General features: G+C 38.0%; 1 protein-coding gene across 3 annotated transcripts in view; it reads left to right on the top strand.

Moving 5' to 3' along the window:
- The first annotated feature begins 1,935 nt into the window (after positions 1-1,935).
- The window catches only part of NAA35 (N-alpha-acetyltransferase 35, NatC auxiliary subunit), an 86,858-nt gene continuing 69,447 nt past the window's right edge, over positions 1,936-19,346 (top strand). For 2 of the 3 annotated variants that reach the window (XM_073806000.1, XM_019940388.3), the window contains exons 1-6: positions 1,936-2,089; positions 2,766-2,894; positions 8,252-8,285; positions 13,874-13,988; positions 15,081-15,155; positions 17,451-17,618. In XM_073806000.1, the coding sequence (XP_073662101.1) occupies positions 2,771-2,894; positions 8,252-8,285; positions 13,874-13,988; positions 15,081-15,155; positions 17,451-17,618 (516 nt within the window). In that variant the 5' untranslated portion in view covers positions 1,936-2,089; positions 2,766-2,770. Of the gene's footprint in view, positions 2,090-2,763; positions 2,895-7,359; positions 7,578-8,251; positions 8,286-13,873; positions 13,989-15,080; positions 15,156-17,450; positions 17,619-19,346 lie in introns of those variants that run through there. The other variant, XM_019940391.2, reaches the window with a different exon arrangement.

Below are 19,346 nucleotides of genomic sequence, written 5' to 3'. Positions count from 1 at the left end.
TTTCTGTTTTACTGTCATTCTTTTCTATATTCTTATCTTCAGTGTATTTAGTGAGTACCTACTATAGGCCAACCACTGCTTTTTATGGTAGGGATACAACTTTGATCAAAATAGTCAAAGCTCCTGCCCTTAGGAAACATTATTCTATATGAGACATGAAGATGTATATTTTTCTGTTTTTAAAATCAACTTTACTGAGGTTTGATTTGCACACAGTAAAATGCACACGTTGTGTGTACTTCAATGAACTTTTACAAATGAATTCGGCCATATAACCACCACCATAATCAAGATACAGAACGTCTCCCTCCCCTCAAATCACCTAGCCCTATTCCAATTAATCCTTCCTTGACACCCACCTCGTCTCCTGGCAGTCACTGTTCTGTTTTGTCATGAGAGATTAGTCTTTTTTAGAATTTCATATAAATGGAATCATAATCTTTTGCTCATACTCTGATTTCCTTTGCTCAGAATAATGTTTTATGAGATTCATATTTTTGCATGTCAAGAAGTCATCCCTGTTTGCCGAAAATTACTATTCATTATATGAATAATTACGTATCATTGTATGGATATGCCACCAGATGATGAAGATTATGGTTGTTTCCAGTTTTTGATCATTAAAAATAAAGCTATAAAGAGGCAAAATCCAGAGCCGATCAGTGGAAAGTTAACTATGTGGAAACATCTGCTAAAACACGAGCTAATGTTGACAAGGTATTTTTTGATTTAATGAGGGAAATTCGAGCCAGAAAGATGGAAGACAGCAAAGAATGGAAAAAAGAAAAGTTTAGCCAAGAGAATCAGAGAAAGACCTGCATTTTATAATCAAAGCCCAAACTCCTTTCTTATCTTGACCATACTAATAAATATAATTTATAAGCTTTGCCACTGAAGGCTCAATTGACTGAAATTACTTTAACATTTTGGAGATCATGTATGTCTAAAAGCATGAATTGGAACTGCACTGAAAGTCAAATTCACTTAAAAAAGAAATTAATGTGGCTTCACCAAGAGAAAAAAAAAAGCTTTTGTGTGTGCACATTTTCATTCCTAAGTAAATACCTAGGAGTGTGATTGCTGGATCATGTAAATGCATGATTAATTTTATAGTAAAAGACAAACTGTTTACCAAAGTGGTTGGACCATTTTGGATTCCCATCAGGAACATATGAGATGTCCAGCTGCTCCATGTTGTCAACATTTGATACCGCCTTTTAAATTCAGGCTATCTTAATGGCTATGTAGTGATAAGCATGCGTTTCGTTTCCTACCCATACTAGTCTACTTATGTAACCCCACTTTAAAACTGATCATTAATTTCAGGAAAAATCTAAACCATGTAAAGGATCTAAAAGAAAATAACTGGCTTGATTCTGCTTATATTTTGTTTCAATTTTTCCTCATGAAATCCCCAGGCTCTCTAGGAAACATAAAACCTGTGTCAGGCAGCACCAGCTCGATGGAGCTCTCGTAACTGGGCTCTTCATGCAAGGCCCCAACAACTAACCCCTGCGCGTACTTCCATCGCTTCCTCGCGCCTCCCCGGCACCTTTCTAAGAATTTCCCAGAGAACCGCGCGACGCGAAGCGGGACGGGCTCTGGGCCCTCAGGCTCCGCCCCTTACCGGCACTCACCCACTACCCAGGACAAGGCCGCAGGCTGGAGAAGGAAGGTAGCTTCCGGTCTCGCGATTGGCTCTAATCCCGCGAGAAGAGAAGATAGCCGCCCCGGCCTAAGGCTGTCGGTAGCGAGGAAGGGGGTGTGGCCGGGGAGCGCGAAGTCCCAAGGCGTGAGGGAGAGGAGGCGGGGTCGCGCGCACCGGGCGTACGCATGCGCGCACGCGGCCGGTCGGGCTGGGCTGAGAGGGGAGGGGTTGGCTGCGGCGGCCCAGGCGGCGTCGTTATTTCCGCGAGCTGGGCGGTGCGTGGTAGCGCGGGTGGCCACGGGAGAAGTAGATAGGGACCGCTGTTCGGAGCCATTGAGACTTCTTCCCTCCCGTGTCAGAGAGCCGCAGCACCCCGCGCGCGTGGCGGACCCTGGGGACGCCAGGTCACCCTGCGGCCCCTGCCCTCCCGCCGCGCTTCAGGTAGGAGCTGCGGGCTTCCCCGTGCCCACTGCCCGCCGGGGCCCTAGCCTTACTCGGTGTTATCGGGGCGACGACCTGGCACCGGGCGTGCCAGTTCTCCCGCGCGACGACAGCCTGTCCTTGCCTCCGTGCCCGTGGGGCTGGGGCCGGGCCGGGCAGACCCGGGTGGGGCGGTCCCCTCCTCAGGTGCGCCCCCGCCCTGGGCCCGGCGACTGGGGCCCGGCGGTGCGCTCCCTCACGCTATGCCGCCCGGACAGGCTGTGTAGGGGTCCGGCCGGGACGGGAGAGGTTTTCCCGGCGAGCTCCGGGCAGGTGAAGGACCACCTTGACTTGTGTAGTTGCTGGGGTCTTGGGCTTCGAGAGGGGACCTTGAAGAGTGCCTTGGTTATTTGTGGCCAGTGTTGAAAGTAGGAAGCTCTGGAGTTGGTTCTCTTTGGGCCAGCTGTGGGATGGTTTGTGATTTTTTCTTCCTAAATAGGCAGAGCAGCAGCAGTGTTAATTGACGTGGGATTTAATTGCAGTAAGGTAGGTTTTTACAGTGCGGTCCTCAAACTCAGAAGAGCTCTGCTTAAAGAGTTTAGTAAGACTTTCATCCAATACTTAAACGTACATGGTTTGCAAATACTCTTGCCCTGAAAGCTACATTCTCTCTTTTACACCAATATTAATTTTATAGGAATAATGGTTATGAAAGCTTCTGTAGACGATGATGATTCAGGATGGGAGCTCAGTATACCAGAAAAGATGGAAAAAAGCAATACAAACTGGGTGGACATAACTCAAGATTTTGAAGAAGCTTGTCGAGGTGAGTTTGAATTTTTGAATTAGAAGTTCAAAATTTGGGAAAGGGTGCAATAAAAATGTGGATTGTGATTTCTAAACTATCTCAATAAATGGAAAAAATCAACATGTGTGGTTTATCGAGTTTGTTAACCACACTTATTCATTCTCTTCTGATTTTAACTTTCATTTAAAGCCAGTTTATGTAGGTTATAGCATTAAATACAGATGTTCAGGCAGTTTCTTGGGTTAAAATTTTCTAACTTTTAAATAACAGGTTAGAGAGCACATAGCAGTAATTTCAAACTGTGGAAATATGAATTCTGTCGCCCTAAAGACGGGAGTATTATTGTATATTTGAGGTTTGAAAATAATCAGATCATGTCATTCCCTGCTTAAGATCCTCCAGTGGCTTCCTGTCACATGTAGAATAAAATTCAAACTTCTTCCCTTTGGCCTATGTGATCTAGTGTCTGCCTCAGACTTTTTTTGTACCACTGCTTCACTAGACTCATTATGTTCGGTCATGAGATCCTTATCTCATTAAACACACTAAGGTCGTGTCCCCAGGTCTTTACATAGCTGGCTCCTTCCTGACCACTTAAATGTTACTGTTCCAGGGACTTCTCTGGTGGTCCAGCGGTTAAGACTCCGTGCTCCCAATGCAGGGGGCCCAGGTTCCATCCCTAGTGAGGGAACTAGATCCCGCATGCCGCAACTAAGACCCGATACAGCCAAATAAATAAATAAATATTAAAAAAAAATGTTACCGTCCCAGTGAGGTCTCAACAGCCAATCTAAACAGATTTATCCCCTCATTCTCTTCTATCCAGCTCCACCTCAGTTGAATCACCCTGCTTTATTTTCTTCATAGTACTTATCTACTGTGAGAAACCATCATTTTCAATTATCTTTTATTGTTAGCCTCACCCACTGAAATATAAGCGCTGTGAGTGCAGAAATCCTGTCGATAACGCAAAACGGGAGAGGCCACGGCCGTGGGAGGCCCACATACCGCAAAAAAAAAAAAAAAAAAATGTTTGTTATTCATAGGCCACCCAATTTATGGTATTTTAGTTATAGCTGCCTGAGTGGACTAAGATTCTCAGTTTAATTTTTCTTTTCTGCTGTAATGTGTTTTGGTTTTTTTTTTTGCGGTATGCGGGCCTCTTACTGTTGTGGCCTCTCCCGTTGCGGAGCAGAGGCTCCGGACGCGCAGGCTCAGTGGCCATGGCTCACGGGCCCAGCCGCTCCGCGGAATGTGGGATCCTCCCAGACCGGGGCACGAACCCGTGTCCCCTGCATCGGCAGGTGGACTCTCAACCACTGCGCCACCAGGGAAGCCCCTGCTGTAATGTTTTTAATTTCTAAGATTTTTTCCCTCTGAATGTTTCTTTTTTTAATAAAAGTAGAGTGTTTTTGTTTCAGGGTTGCACTATTTTTTCTAAGATTAATAATAGTTGTTTTGAAATTTTGTTTCCCAACTTAGTGTCTTTCCTCCAACTTGCCTTTTTTAGTTTGTTTTCTTTGGTTTCTATCTTTCGTGTTAGGGGATTACTTCAGATATCTAAGAATCCTTTGTTGCCTGTTGAAGGTGGGGGGAGGCTGGCTAAAAGCCAGCTGGAAGCTCCGAATTTTTGAGCAGGACTCCTCTGCTATGAACGCCAGTATCAGGTGATCTGACTTGGCTTTTGTGTTGGAGAACCTCTGGTGTCAGTTATTTAGCTCCTTCCTCTTGGAAAGATTATATTCTGTAGAGAAAAATTTATCTAATCTCCTGCTTGAGGTTGAAGATTTGACTGTTTGCCTGTGATTTAACAGTTAAGTGGGGGAAGAGGTCTGGAATTTTTACATATTCACTTAATGCCCCCTCTTTCCAGTACTGAATCCTACCCTTCAAATAACCTTCTGTCCCTGGAGATTTTTTGTTTTGCCCTTTTCAAAGAAAGCCTTCAGTATTATCCAGGGTGAGGGAGGGGTAGTTATCTTGTTTTGTAAATTAGGGCAGGGCTCTGGGCTGTCTGATGGCTCAGTACTCTATATTTTAGCCCATCTTTATATCCTCACTTTCAGAGGTAAGTGGTAAATCGGGTTGGTTTTGGCTTTCTCCACTGCTGGTTTTATTTTTCTTGGGTTTGCTAGGAAACGACTTGTCTTTCTGTTTCCAAGTTTCCCTAATTTTGTTGTATTATTTCTGCACCAATTTTTCCTCTTCCTTTAGGTTCATAGCTTTCTTTAAAAAAAAAAAAATTTTTTTTTTCCTTTAATTGTTTAAATGAGATTTCAGGAGGGAGTTAAAGGTTGTTGCATGTGTTCAGTTGGCCACCTTTACCCAGGGGTAAACTTTAATTCATCTGTTTATCACTGTACAACGGTACTGGATTCCAGCTATATCATAGATTCAGTAGGGTCTTCATAGCGACCCTAGCAGTGAACTTAACCATGATTTACAATGTTATGTGTAGAAATATATTCAAAGATCTGTAACACCAGTTCTCAAATGATCTTCTCATTTATAAGAGGGTAAAATGTATTTGCGTTGTCAAATAGTTACATGTTTTTCTCATCCCGTTAGATTACTTTTCTTCAGGGGAATGATCGTATGCTTCAAGTGCTTAGCGCTGCTGCAAACCCAAACTCCAGCTACAAGTTATAGTTCATTGTTCATTTCCAAGGCAAAAGGGAGGATGTCCTAAGGAACTTTAACAGAACCATCTAGTACAGGCCTTCATTTTACAGATGATAAAATCAGGGCCCAGAGTGATCGACTTGCTTCTAGGTCTGTGGAGTGTTCAGTGAAGCTATTTGGTACCCAAATCTACCCTAAGTATGTGGTAAATTATTACAGCAGTTCTCAACTTTTTGGTATCAGAACCCCATTATACTCTTAAAAATACCCTCTTATGCTTTTAAAAAGTATTGTTTATGTGTATTATATGTATATTGATATTTACGGTATTAGAATTTAAAACACATTTTAAAAATACTTGTTCATTTGAAAATGGTAATAAACCCATTGCATGTCAACATAACATTTTTAAAATGAAAAATGTATTTTCCAAAACAAAGAACAACTTTGAAGAGTGGCATTGTTTTATACTTTTGAAAATCTCTTTGATATCGGCATAATAGAGGACACCTGAATTCCCTATCTGCTTCTGTGTTCAGTCTGTTGCCACATGTCGTTTTGGTAGAAGTATAGGAAGTATATCAGGCCTCACCAAATATGTAGTTAAAAGATGGTGGAACCTTTTCAGGTAATTGTGGATATTCTTTGCTACTATACCAAAACTTGGCAGGTGGTAATTTCTTAAAGATTAAGATTGCAGTGTGGAATCTGAAAGCATATCAGTGGACCTTTCATGCTGTGTTACATAAAGTATATTGGTCTGTCTAGAACATTGAAGGGATCTTTTATCCATGCCTAATTTTGTAACATGCATTGCTATTTGCAAAATATTGGTTTAGTGAGTTAAGCACATTTTCCAAGTGTTGACACACTTCATTATTCAGTATTAAAAAGCACATTTGTTAATATCACCACAGTATCCTCAGGAAAGCCTTTTTAAGTATTGGGACACTGTCAAGTTCACAGTGGCAGATATATGCTTTCCAAAATTCCGATTTTTCCTTGAAAGCTCAAATTTTATCACTGGCAATAAACCTTGTCAGTTATTTTCCTAAAGCGACAAACTCATTTATTTTCAAGCAAATGCCATATTGTCAAGTCTGAATAACTATAATTTGTCACTGTTCTTTCAAGTAAAAGTGGTGTTTCATGATAGTTGTGCAAGAGCTTTTCCTTGAGACAGTCTCTTACTTTGGTAAGAAGAGGAAGTGTTTATGTATACTTCCCATTTGTCAAATAGAATATTAAAAAGGTGTATTCAAAGATTGAAATTTAATTAGGTATATCAGGACCAGCCCTAGGATGAAGTGAGTGAGGCAATTAGGGTACAGAATTTAAGAAGGCACTACTTGAAAGTGCCTTCTTAAATTTTGCAACCTACATGCCTTACTTGCACTCTGGTCCTGGCCCTGAGATTAATAATTTTTACTGTTCCATCAAGGACTTCTTAAGTGAAAGTGCATGGAAGTGAAGAATACACTGTTTAGCTTGGGGCCACTGTCTTGATTTGTGCTGAAGATAGAGTTTTGCCCTTTTCCTCTTTACACCATTGCTTTTGCATCATCATTGTAAATGTCAACACAATGAAAAAAAGTTTAGTATTATTTACAAAATGTATTAGTATTATTTTAGTAATTTAGTATTATAACAAAATGACTTTAACATCACAGGCTCCTGGGTTCTCAAACCATCTTTGAGAACCACTGTATGTTCTATTATGCTTCATTACAGTATTTTGATAAATGCTTCTCATTGATTTATCTGTTTTGGTACGTGGAACTTTAAAAAATGAATGTCATTTAACTTATTAGCTAGGGAGATTAGTAATATTCTGAGAACTGCTTCTTTATGTCTTCCACAGGAGTTGACCATCAACATTTAAGCTACTTTACTTGCACATTGAAATCATCTGGAGTACTTTAAAACCACTCTATGGGTCCCACTCCTAGAATTTGATTGGTTTGGGGTGCTGATTGGACATTGGGGTTTTCAAAAGCTCCCCAGTTGATACTGATATGCAGCCAAGATTGAGAACTGCTGCTTTATGGAGGATTAACACTCTTTTGATCAGCTGTTTATGCAAGTGTTTTCTACATTATTTAAATAAAATGTAATAAAAAAATAGTTTCAACACTGTTCCTGGGACAAAAGGAGATTAGATTATGATGCCAAGTAGTTTAAAAACAACTTGAGAGGGCTTCCCTGGTGGCGCAGTGGTTGAGAGTCCGCCTGCTGATGCAGAGGACACGGGTTCGTACCCCGGTCCGGGAAGATCCCACATGCCGCGCAGAGGCTGGGCCTGTGAACCATGGCCGCTGATCCTGCGCATCCGGAGCCTGTGCTCCGCAACGGGAGAGGCCACAACAGTGAGAGGCCCGCATACCACAAAAAAAAAAAAAACAACTTGAGAAATAGCATACAGTTCTGTGAAAAAGTTTACTTAGGGAGAAATGTATTAGTGGTTTTTTAAAAATGGGCCTGATAATTCTGGTTGTATTATTGTTGCCTGTGACGGGTCACTTGTTAATCCTCAGAAGTTCAATTTATAGTTAGTGTTTAAATATTCACTGTGTAGAAGACATTACATTAGTAATTGAGTAAAAATAATATGACCATTTCTTAGAAAATGAAGTTTAAAGGACTGCAAGCACATTTTTCAGGTGCTAATATTTTGTTTCATTTTTTTTTTTAGAATTAACAGTTAAATATAAATATGGTATTATTCAAAAGATTTTTCTCTTTGTTTCTTTTAGAATTAAAGTTGGGAGAACTGCTTCATGATAAGCTGTAAGTATTTGTGTCCTTTGAAATAGTGTAGTGTAATATTTCCATCTATTTTGTCTCCTGTGCAATAGTATTCCTTGAAGTCTGAGTAATTTTACATTTCAAAGCTGTAAGAATAACACTAATTATATATTTTTAACCTTGGTCAGCTGTTTTGGGGCAGCTGACCTTAGTCGTGATAGGAAGTGGTTGTACCTAGTGAAACTGTGACTTATGGTCATTTCTTGAGGGTAGGTATACAGGATGTGGAATTTCTTGAGAAAAGGTATTGGTTGCATGTTGTATGTGATATGCTGGTTGATGACCAGAGGTAGGTGATTAAATGCCTAGATGAAAGTAGATTGAGAATCCCTAGAAAGGTAAATGAAAGGAAATTCTTGATTATATTTATATTCCCATAGATAGCCTCAGTTCCTATACTGCTGTGGCCAGACTTAATTTTCAAGGTTGGGAGTATGAAATTTTAAATTAGTAAGTAGACAAGATTGGACGTTTGTTAGGGGAAGTAGAAACTTTAAATTTAGTTCTTCTCAGACTTTAGTGACATCAGAATCATCAGAAGGGTTTTAAAACACAGATTTCTGGAACCCACCCCCAGAGTTCCTTATTTAGTAGGTCTAGTGTGGGGTCACAGAAGTTGAATTTCTCAAGTTCTCAGGTGAGATTGATGCTGCTGATCTAGGGACCACACTTTGAGAACCACTGTAGGTCATCATTTTGATGTCACAGGCAATGATAGGAAGGATATAATGAAATCAAACCATAAGCTAATGCAGGAAAGAATGTGGCTCCTGACTATGGAATAACATTTGAGAGAGGGCCGCTAGAGGGACATAGCCCTCTTCATTTCCCCAAGGTTTTAGACACTGAGCCCAGGGATCATGATTGCCAGCAGCCTACACTGGCCATCTATTAAATTTGTATCCTTTTAATCCATATCTTCTTTAACTGTCATTTTTTTTCCCCCTAGCATGTACGGTGTTCTAGCCTTCTATGTCATTTCCTTATCTTTATTGTTTGTTTCCTTCCACTAGAACGTAAGCCCCATGAGACAGGCAGATTTGTTTTGCTCACTCATGTATCTCAAGTGCCTAGAACAGTGCCTAGCACATAAGCAGGCACTCAGTATTTGTTGAATGTGTGGAATAGCTAACTTACTGCTACTCTGGTTTCTATAGCAATTTTACTAGTGAAGCAAATACCTTATTTTTTAAAAAATTTTTTTATTGGAGTATAACTGCTTTACATTGTTGTGTTAGTTTCTGCTGTACAATGAAGTACAATGAATCAGCTATATGTATACTTATATCCCCTCCCTCTTGAGCCTCCCTCCCACCCCCCACCCCACCTTTCTAGGTCATCACAGAGAACCGAGCTGAGCTTCCTGTGCTTTATAGCATGTTCCTGCTAGCTATTTTATGCATGGTAGTGTATATATGTCAATCCTAATCTCCCAATTTGTCCCACCCTTCTCTTCCCTGCCACCTGTGTCCACGTGTCCGTTCTGTACATCTGTGTCTCCGTTCCTGCCTTGCAAATAGGTTCACCTGTACCATTTTTCTAGATTCCACATATATGCATTAATATACGGTATTTGTTTGTCTCTTTCTGCCTTACTTCACTCTGTATGACAGACTCTAGGTCCATCCACATCTCTACAAATGACCCAATTTCGTTCCTTTTTATGACTGGGTAATATTCCATTGTATATATGTACCACATCTTCTTTATCCATTCATCTGTTGTTGGACATTTAGGTTGTTTCCACGTCCTGGCTATTGTAAATAGTGCTGCAGTGAACATTGGGGTACATGTGTCCTTTTGAATGGTTTTCTCAGGGTATATGCCGAGTAGTGGGATTGCTGGGTCATATGGTAGACTTTATTGATCTAGGGTTTTAATTGTGCCATTAACAACTTTTCTTTAGTTGTTTTCATATAAGTAATAAACGGATACTTTGTTTTTAACAAATTTAAACATTAGAGATGAAGCAGAACTTCTCATGACACCATCTCTCCAATACAATCTCTGTTCTTTGCTTGGAGATAGTCATTGTTATAAGTCATCAGATTGTTACATGTCCTGGACCTATAAAGATGTATATTCTTATATACGTGAATGAAATCTGTAAAACTAGTTAACTGTAAGTGGGGATATATAGTACAGTATTCAGCTTTGCCATTCTTTATGTAAGGGACTTGAGCATCTGTGGAGGCTCCTGGAGCTAACCCCCTGTGGATAGCGAGGGTCGACTGTGTGTATTCTGCAAATTCCCCACCCCCCACTTTCAGTATATCTTGGAGATCTTTCCATGTTAACTGCACCTTGTTCATTTTAACTGCTGCTTTTTATTTTATAAAATGACTGTACCATAATTTGTTCTATGGTATCCCTATTGATGGACATTCAGATGGCAACATATTTTGGTAACGTGGGAAAATTCAAAACATTTAATTTATATAAGCCTCTTTATACATATACATGTGCAAATGAATTTTAGAAGCCTAGAAATCAAATGACTGGATTTTAATGTATTCAGCCAAATTTTTTCCCTCACAAAAGTCTTTATCAGTTTACACTAACACCAACAGCATATGAGGGTACAAATTAAAAAAAAAGGGCTTCCCTGGTGGCGCAGTGGTTGAGAGTCCGCCTGCCGATGCAGGGGACACGGGTTCGTGCCACGGTCCGGGAAGATACACATGCCGCGGAGCGGCTGTGCCCGTGAGCCATGGCCTCTGAACCTGCGCGTCCGGAGCGTGTTGCTCCGCAACGGGAGAGGTCACAACAGTGAGAGGCCCGCGTACCGCAAAAAACAAGAAAAACAAAAACAAAACAAAAAAAAGTTTCCTTACTCCCCCCCACCCCTGCCAAAAACCAGCATCATTTTGTTTTGCATTACTTGATTACATTAGAATTTGGATAGCTTTTTACTTTTTTATTAATAGTTTATATTTTCTCTTCTGTTAATTATCCATTCATGTCCTTTGCCTACTTTTCTTTGGATTATTTGCCTTTTCCTATTTGTATGAGTTAGTTATATATTATGGATATTCACTTTTTCAAAATTACCTATATTAAAAATATTTCCCCTAGATAATTGTCAGTGTTTTAACTGACTGGTTTATTGCTACATATAAATTTTTAATATTTTACACAGTTGGAGTTACCAACTTTTTTCTTTGTGGCTTTGTAAATTATTAAAAGAGTTTTTGTTCGTTTGCTTATTTTAGGTTTAGAACTTAGATCTGCCTGGGGTTTGTTTTATTAAATTGCATAAATCAAAGATTTCACTTTTTCAGGATGGTTAGCCATTTGTCTTAATAGTATTTATTGACTAATACACTGTTTTTCCACTAATTTGAAATTCCACCTTTATCTTATGTACTTCCTACAAAAACATGGCTTTGGATTGTTTTTTCTTCATCTGTGTATGCTAGAATGCTTTTAATTATTACAGGTTTATAGTATCTTTGATATTTGGTGAATCCCTGTTTTATTGAAAAGGTTCTTTTCCATTTTTGCATATTTTCTCTTTCGACTTGACAAGCTCATTGAAAAATACCATTTGGGTTTTGATTCACAACATTGCATCAGATTTATAGATGAGAGTTTTCTTCAGTATGCTCATATTGTCAGAGTATCTTAAATTGAAGCATTAAGAGGTTTGATGGATTTCAGGGCGTGTCTCCTTAAAGCTCTTCTTTTTTTTTTTAATTGAATTATAGTTGATTTACAATGTCATGTTAATTTCTGCTGTACAGCAAAATGATTGTTATACGTATGTATATATATATTTTTTATGTATCCTTTTCCATTATGGTTCATCATAGGACATCGAATATAGTTCTCTGTGCTATACAGTAGGACCTTGTTGTTTATCTATTCTCTATATAATAGTTTACATCTGCTAACCCCAACCTCCCACTGCATCCTTCCCCCAACCCCCTCCCCCTTGACAACCACAAGTGTGTTCTCTATGTCCATGAGTCTGTTTCTGTTTCGTAGATAGGTTCATTTGTGTCATATTTTAGATTCCACATATAAGTGATATCATACGGTTTTTGTCTTTTTCTGTCTGACTTCACTTAGTATGGTAATGTCTAGGTCCATCCATCTTGCTGCAAATGGCATTATTTCATTCTTTTTTTATGGATGAGTAGTATTCCATTTCATTTATGTACCACACCTTCTTTACCCATTCATCTGTCAGTGGACTTTTAGGCTGTTTCCATGTCTTGGCTGTTGTGTAATAGTGCTGCTGTGAACATAGGGGTACGTGTATCTTTTTGAATTAAAGTTTTGTCTGTATATGCCCAGGAGTGGGATTGCTGGATCATGTGGTAATTCTATTTTTAGTTTTCTCAGGAACCTCCATACTCTTTTCCATAGTGGCTGTACCAACTTACATTCCCACCAACAGTGCAGGAGGGTTCTGTTCTCTCCACATTGTCTCTGGCATTTGTTATTTGTAGAGTTTTTAATGATGGGCATTCTGAGCAGTGTGAGGTGGTACCTCATTGTGGTTTTGATTTGCATTTCTTTAATAATTAGAGATGTTGAGCATCTTTTCATGTGCCTGCTGGCCCTTTGTATTTCTTCTTTGGAGAAACATCTGTGTAGGTCTTCTGCCCATTTTTCAATTGGGTTGTTTTTTGTTGTTGTTGAGTTGTATGAGCTGTTTATGTATTTTGGAAATTAAGCCCTTGTTGGTTGCATCATTTACAAATATTTTCTCCCATTCTGTAAGTTGTCTTTTCATTTTGTTTATGGTTTATTTTGCTGTGCAAAAGCTTCTAAGTTTGATTAGGTCCGATTTGTTTATTTTTCTTGATGTCTTACTGCTGCTGCTTTTCTGAGAGAAATGATTTAATGTAACAAGGTAGGTGCCTTTATTTTCCTGGTAATCTAATGGCTTAGACTAAGCAAAATAGGAAGTCAGTAGCTTGATGGACAATCACTTTCTTTAGGCTTTTCTTTTCTCATATCTCAAAGATATACTAACTAATCAGTCCACACTACATCACAACTATCTGCTTCTGTGGCTAATAAGCCACAAACACCAGACCATCAAAATTTCTGGATTTTATTTTTTTCTTATGTAATTGCCAAAACTTTGGGCATTATAGATGGTAACATGGCAGGTTTTTAGACTTTCAAGATGTAAAGAAAATGAAAAAAATCTAAAAGTTACATTTGATAATGATTATTCCAAACATAACTTTCTAAGTGTTAAATAGTTAGAGAAAATTATTTAAAGAAGGCAAAATGAAATCCATTGTAGATCAGTTGATCTCTTTTTTTTCAAAAACTTCTAACTTTTTGAAGGAAGAACTAAAACAACTTTGGTTTTAATTCTTTTCTTGCCTCATAGTACATGTAAAATAATTTGAGTGACAAGTACATGGAAGAATTTTTATGTTAAAGGAAGATTATCTAATTGAAGTAGAAGTGATAGCAAGTTGGAAAGACCAAATACATAAAATAGGGTAGTTATTTAAAGTACTGTAATAATTTTTGTACCATTGTAGGAATCTAAGTAAGCTTATTAGTTCATAAACAATTTGTAGAGTCAATTTTTTTATTTGCAGATTTGGTCTTTTTGAAGCTATGTCTGCCATTGAAATGATGGATCCCAAGATGGATGCTGGCATGATTGGAAACCAAGTTAATCGAAAAGTTCTCAATTTTGAACAATCTATCAAGGTAGTCACCATTGTGCCGTTTGTGTTTTCTTTTATTGTTTGTTATTCATATGTTAAAACATTTTGATTAATAATGGAAATTAAACTTAGTATGTTAAAGTGTAATTTTCTTAAATGTCTCTCAGGTATGTAAACAAGCGTTGGTTATCTTTCTCTTTCCATTGAAATTTTTATTGTTTAATGTCTCCATTAAAAGCTTGCTCTAAATTTGTGTCTGTGCGCACTTTTTAAGTTAATTTTTGAAAGCATTTGAGTATGTATTCACATACCTGGGTAATTGGCTTAGGGATTAAATTTTATGTATTAATATATTAAGTAAAATGCTTGTGGTAGTGAACTAGCTGTTTAACTCAATGAGAATTGATTTAGAAGTTCATTCATAGTTGCCTCAGAGTTTAATTTTTGCATATTTTGTGAAGAAAGATTTGCTAAGTAAGTGGATAGTGTTAAAAAAAATTATGAGTAGTATAGTTAATTAGTTTAAGGGAAATGTTTAAAACATTTTTTTTCTTTGTAAGTAGTTTTATTTTCTTTGTGAGTAGTTTCAGTTTATTAAAATGCTTCATACTTATTAATGTTTAAAACTAATTTGAACTGTGCTTTTAAAATGCTTGTTGGTTTGACTCTATTTATTTATTTATTTATTTCTGGTGGTACGTGGGCCTCTCACTGTTGGGGCCTCTCACTGTTGTGGCCTCTCCCGTCGAGGAGCACAGGCTCCAGACGCGCAGGCCCAGCGGCCATGGCTCACAGGCCCAGCTGCTCCGCGGCATGTGGGATCTTCCCGGACCGGGGCACGAACCCGTGTCCCCTGCATCAGCAGGCAGACTCTCAACCACTGAGCCACCAGGGAAGCACTGACTCTCTTTTTTTATAAAGGCCTTTATTCTGTTTCAAATTCGAGAGGCTTTGATTTTTCATATTGAAGACCCATTAAGATACATTATTTTTAAGAATACAGAGTTAATTTGGCACCTTAGTTTTATCAGATGATAAGATAGTTTCCTTAGAATTGATATTTTAAAATATTTACTGTACATAGTAGCCATACATATTTTAAAAATTTATATGTCATATTTCTCCTTCTTTTTAGGATGGCACCATTAAAATTAAAGACCTCACCTTGCCTGAATTGATAGGGATAATGGATACATGTTTTTGCTGTTTGGTAAGAGTTAAGATAACATGTTGGTTAATTTAAAAACTGTGACTTACTTGAATTTCAGTTTGAAAGTATATACAACAACATTGAATATGAAATATATGTAATGCTTGGCCTAGTAAGATGTACATAAGATTAGTAGGCCAAGTTATGCTGTAGGAAACAGCATTTTATCTTTTCATCTGGGTGGTTTTAGGTTCTCATTTTCTGGAAGGATATTTTCTTTCCAAGGAAGATAATAATATATAGGCATTATCCAAAGTACCCTTTTTATTCTCAAGCTACCCAGGGAAACAAATCTGAAATTGGGAGGTTCCGTTAATAAGCATGAAATTAAACCAAAGAGAATTTTGGATTGGCTTTGGATACGTTTTTTTCCTAATCTAAGGTATATTGAAGTAAACTGACCATTTTCTACTATGAAGAAAATTTTTTAGTGATTTTTATATATATATGCTGAATAGGTTGTCTTCCCTGGATCATGTGGTTTAATTGTGGGAAAATTCTCATTTGTACAGCCCTTTTTTCTGCCCCCTTCTTTCTGACTGTCCCTTTCTTTTTTAAACTTGATATTAAATCATTGTCCTTAGAAATAATATAAAATTTCTTCATTTGTGCATCTAGTAAAATACTCATTGATTGCCCGTGTGTATGAAATACTTTTGTTATGTATTTTTTGTGTGTATTTTTCACTTAGGTCTTTTTTTTTAAAAATAAGTTTATTTATTTATTTTTGGCTGCATTGGGTCTTCTTTACTGCGTGCGGGCTTTCTCTAGTTATGGCGAGCGGGGGCTGTTCTTCACTGCAGTGCATGGTCTTCTCATCGTGGTGGCTTCTCTTGTTGCAGAACACGGGCTCTAGGGGTGTGGGCGTCAGTAGTTGTGGCATGTGTGCTCAGTAGTTGTGGCTCGCAGGCTCTAGAAGGCAGGCTCAGTAGTTGTGGCTCACGGGCTCTAGAGGGCAGGCTCAGTAGTTGTGACGCATGGGCTTAGTTGCTCCGCAGCATGTGGGATCTTCCTGGACCAGGACTTGAACCCGTGTTCCCTGCATTGGCAGGCGGATTCTTAACCACTGTGCCACCAGGGAAGTCCCTCACTTAGGTCTTACATCAGCTCTGCGAGCTATCTGGTACCACTCTTTATCTATTTGCCTAGGGTTACTTTGCTAGTAGGGGGCATAACCAGAATCCTGATCCTGATTCTTCTTCCTCCAAAGCTGTCTGTTTCTCTCAGAGATGTTTTTATTACTCTTTAGCCATTTACTGTCCTAGTGGAATAGGATAAAAGGAGGCAAGGAGGAGAATTTTTGTCAAAGTTGAGGAACAATTCTATGAGACTCGGGGCTGTATCTAAGTTTGAACTTTAATAGGCAGATGGTTTTCAGTCTGGAAAGTCTTCTGCACACTAGTAACGCAAAATACACATCTTAATTGGAGCAGTTTTCATGTGCTTTTCTCATTCTGTAATGTAGCATTTTTTATTTTGCTCTATTGCAGAATTCTTGGACTTAGTGTAAGTTATAACTAAATAAACTTGGACAAATTATTTACACTCTCTGACTATTTCTTTATATGTAAGATGAGAAAAATACCGCCTTCCTCAAAGTGTTAGGAAAAAATGAGATAAGATATATGAAAATACCTAGCATAGTACTTAGATGTCATGATTACTCAGTTTTGGCTGCTGTTCTTCTAGCTTCTAGCACATGGCACTTGCCTCATGGTAGTCACTCAAAATAGTGTTGCCTGATTATTTTTGTGTTTTAGAAAGATCCCTCTGAGTGGGGGTACTGAAGTAGAGGTGGGAGGCAGGGAAATAGTTGCATAGTTTCTTGTAGTAATCTAGGTAAGATGTGATGCACTTGACTGGGTTAGTAATAGTTGGGATGAAAAAGAAGAGTTGAATGAGTGGCTAAGAACCGGGTTAGCTATAAAGTTGTGAATTCCTTAATTTCATAGGTTTTTATTGACTGCTTTGTAGAACTGATAGCTTTTGGATGTGATGTAAGGAGGCCCTGTAATTTCATTAATCTCCGAATATTTGCAACAATTATATAAAAGAATGCTTCCCATATCTATTACTTTAAGGTAATCATGTTTTTAATTCTTGAAAGACTTTAGTTAATGAAAGTGAATTCTAACTGTACTTTGTCTTTTCTGACCTTCCTTTTAATCATCTTTTAAATCTTGTGATTAATCATATTTATTTGGGCCTGTGGCACTCTGGCCTTTGACTGTTGGATCAGACTTTTCAGACTCTGTGTATCACCTTAAACATGTGTGTTCTTTTATTTCTTTATAGATAACATGGTTAGAAGGCCATTCCTTGGCACAGACAGTATTTACGTGCCTTTACATTCATAATCCAGACTTTATAGAAGATCCTGCCATGAAAGCTTTTGCTCTGGGTATCTTGAAAATCTGTGACATTGCAAGGGAAAAAGTAAATAAAGCTGCTGTTTTTGAAGAGGTAAGCTTTTGTAATACAAAAATTCCTGAAGCTCATTGACTGCCTTATTCACTGTGAAGTATTTAAATGATTGTGTGATATGTATTTTTTTGTCAACATTTATAGTTAAAAATAGTTTTTTAAAGTAATATGCTGTTGATGTTTACAAATATATTGGCTAAAACAATCCAGTTTTCTCCAAGAAAGAGAAATCTTCATCTTAATGTGTGTTCATCTTAATGTGTGTTCCTTTTGTCAGTACCATTTATTGAATATCCGTTACGTACAGACGTACTTTATTTTGGATGTTGTGGGGATTCACAAAGAAAATAGAAGAGATAGCCTCGTCCCTCAGGTCTCTTATAAATTATGACACGGAAGTTAATCTCAGTCTTTGGATAAGAGGGAGCTAAGGAAAACAAAGTTATGAAGAATAATTTAGAATATAAACGTTTTCTTCCACTTAGTAATAAGTACCTCAGCCTGAGGAAGTGTTGTGCATTTTAGACATAGAAAGATTTTTTCTCCTTATCATAAAAAAAAGATTTCAGATACTGATATTTTAAGGGGAGATGTGATAGCATTTGAAACTATTGATAAGTAATTATTTTTGTTAAATTCTTTCCTTTGTTGAAACTGGTTTTATTTTTCACACTGTTACTGATACAGAATAAATATCTTAGGCTTCAGCAATGGTTCAGTGTAAAGCTTTTCTAAATTTATATTATGTATATGAGAATAATGAAATATATGCCTAATGTGATTTTCACATTTGAATGTGTAGCTTATGAGTTGTTTTTGAAATACTGTGTCCTTCTTATATACTCATTGGTTATTTAGCTACATATTTGAATTGATATGGATATCATGGAAAGTCTTATCCATTTGGATGGAATTTTTTAAAAGATTAGTTTGAGTTAAAAAGTGAGAAGAGTCATACAAATTATTTTAAGTACATTCTCAAAGTATACCCAAAAAGACATAAAAAATCAGTGGGACAGAAAAAGGATTTTTTTTACCAAATAGTACTGGAACAATTAGTTAGTACCCTTGAAAATTACTTCATCAGCATTTTACATCTGCCTTAGTCCATTTAGGCTGCCATGACAGCATACCATAGACTGGGTAGCTTATAAACAATAATTTATTTCCCATAGTCTGGAAGCTAAGAAGTGTAAGATCAAGGCAACAGCAGATTTGGTGCCTGGTGAGGGCCTGCTTCCTGGTTCATCTTTGCACTGTGGCCTCACATGGCAGAAGGAGGGGTGGGGAGCTCTCTGGAGTCTCTTTTATAAGAACACTAATGCCATGTATGAGGGCCCCAGCCTCATGACCTGATCACCTCCTAAAGGCTCCATCTCCCAGTACCATCACATTGAAGGTTAGGTTTCAACATATAAAATTTGATGGGACACATTCAGTCTGTTTATTGCAGTTGATTGATATGTCTTAAGTCTCGATCTATAGGTTCCCCCTCTTTTTTATTTTTGTTTAAGCCTTGTGACTTTTTGTTAAACAACTCTGTGCGTTCCTTCCAAAGGCCTCACCTCCAAATAACTATCACATTGGGCATTAGAATTTCACATATGAATTTGGGAGTTGGGGGGGACACAAACATTCAGTTTATAACAACATCAAAGTAAATTGTAGATAGAAAAAATATTTCAGGTGTAAAAAGTTATTTAAAAATCGGAAGACAGTTTACGGAAATAAAATGACCATTAAACATAAGATGCTTAACCTCACTTT

Source organism: Tursiops truncatus, chromosome 6 (genome assembly GCF_011762595.2).
Source record: "Tursiops truncatus isolate mTurTru1 chromosome 6, mTurTru1.mat.Y, whole genome shotgun sequence".
NCBI lineage: Eukaryota > Metazoa > Chordata > Mammalia > Artiodactyla > Delphinidae > Tursiops > Tursiops truncatus.
Note: the sequence above shows the minus strand (reverse complement) of the source record. Positions and strands in the feature narration are given on the sequence as shown.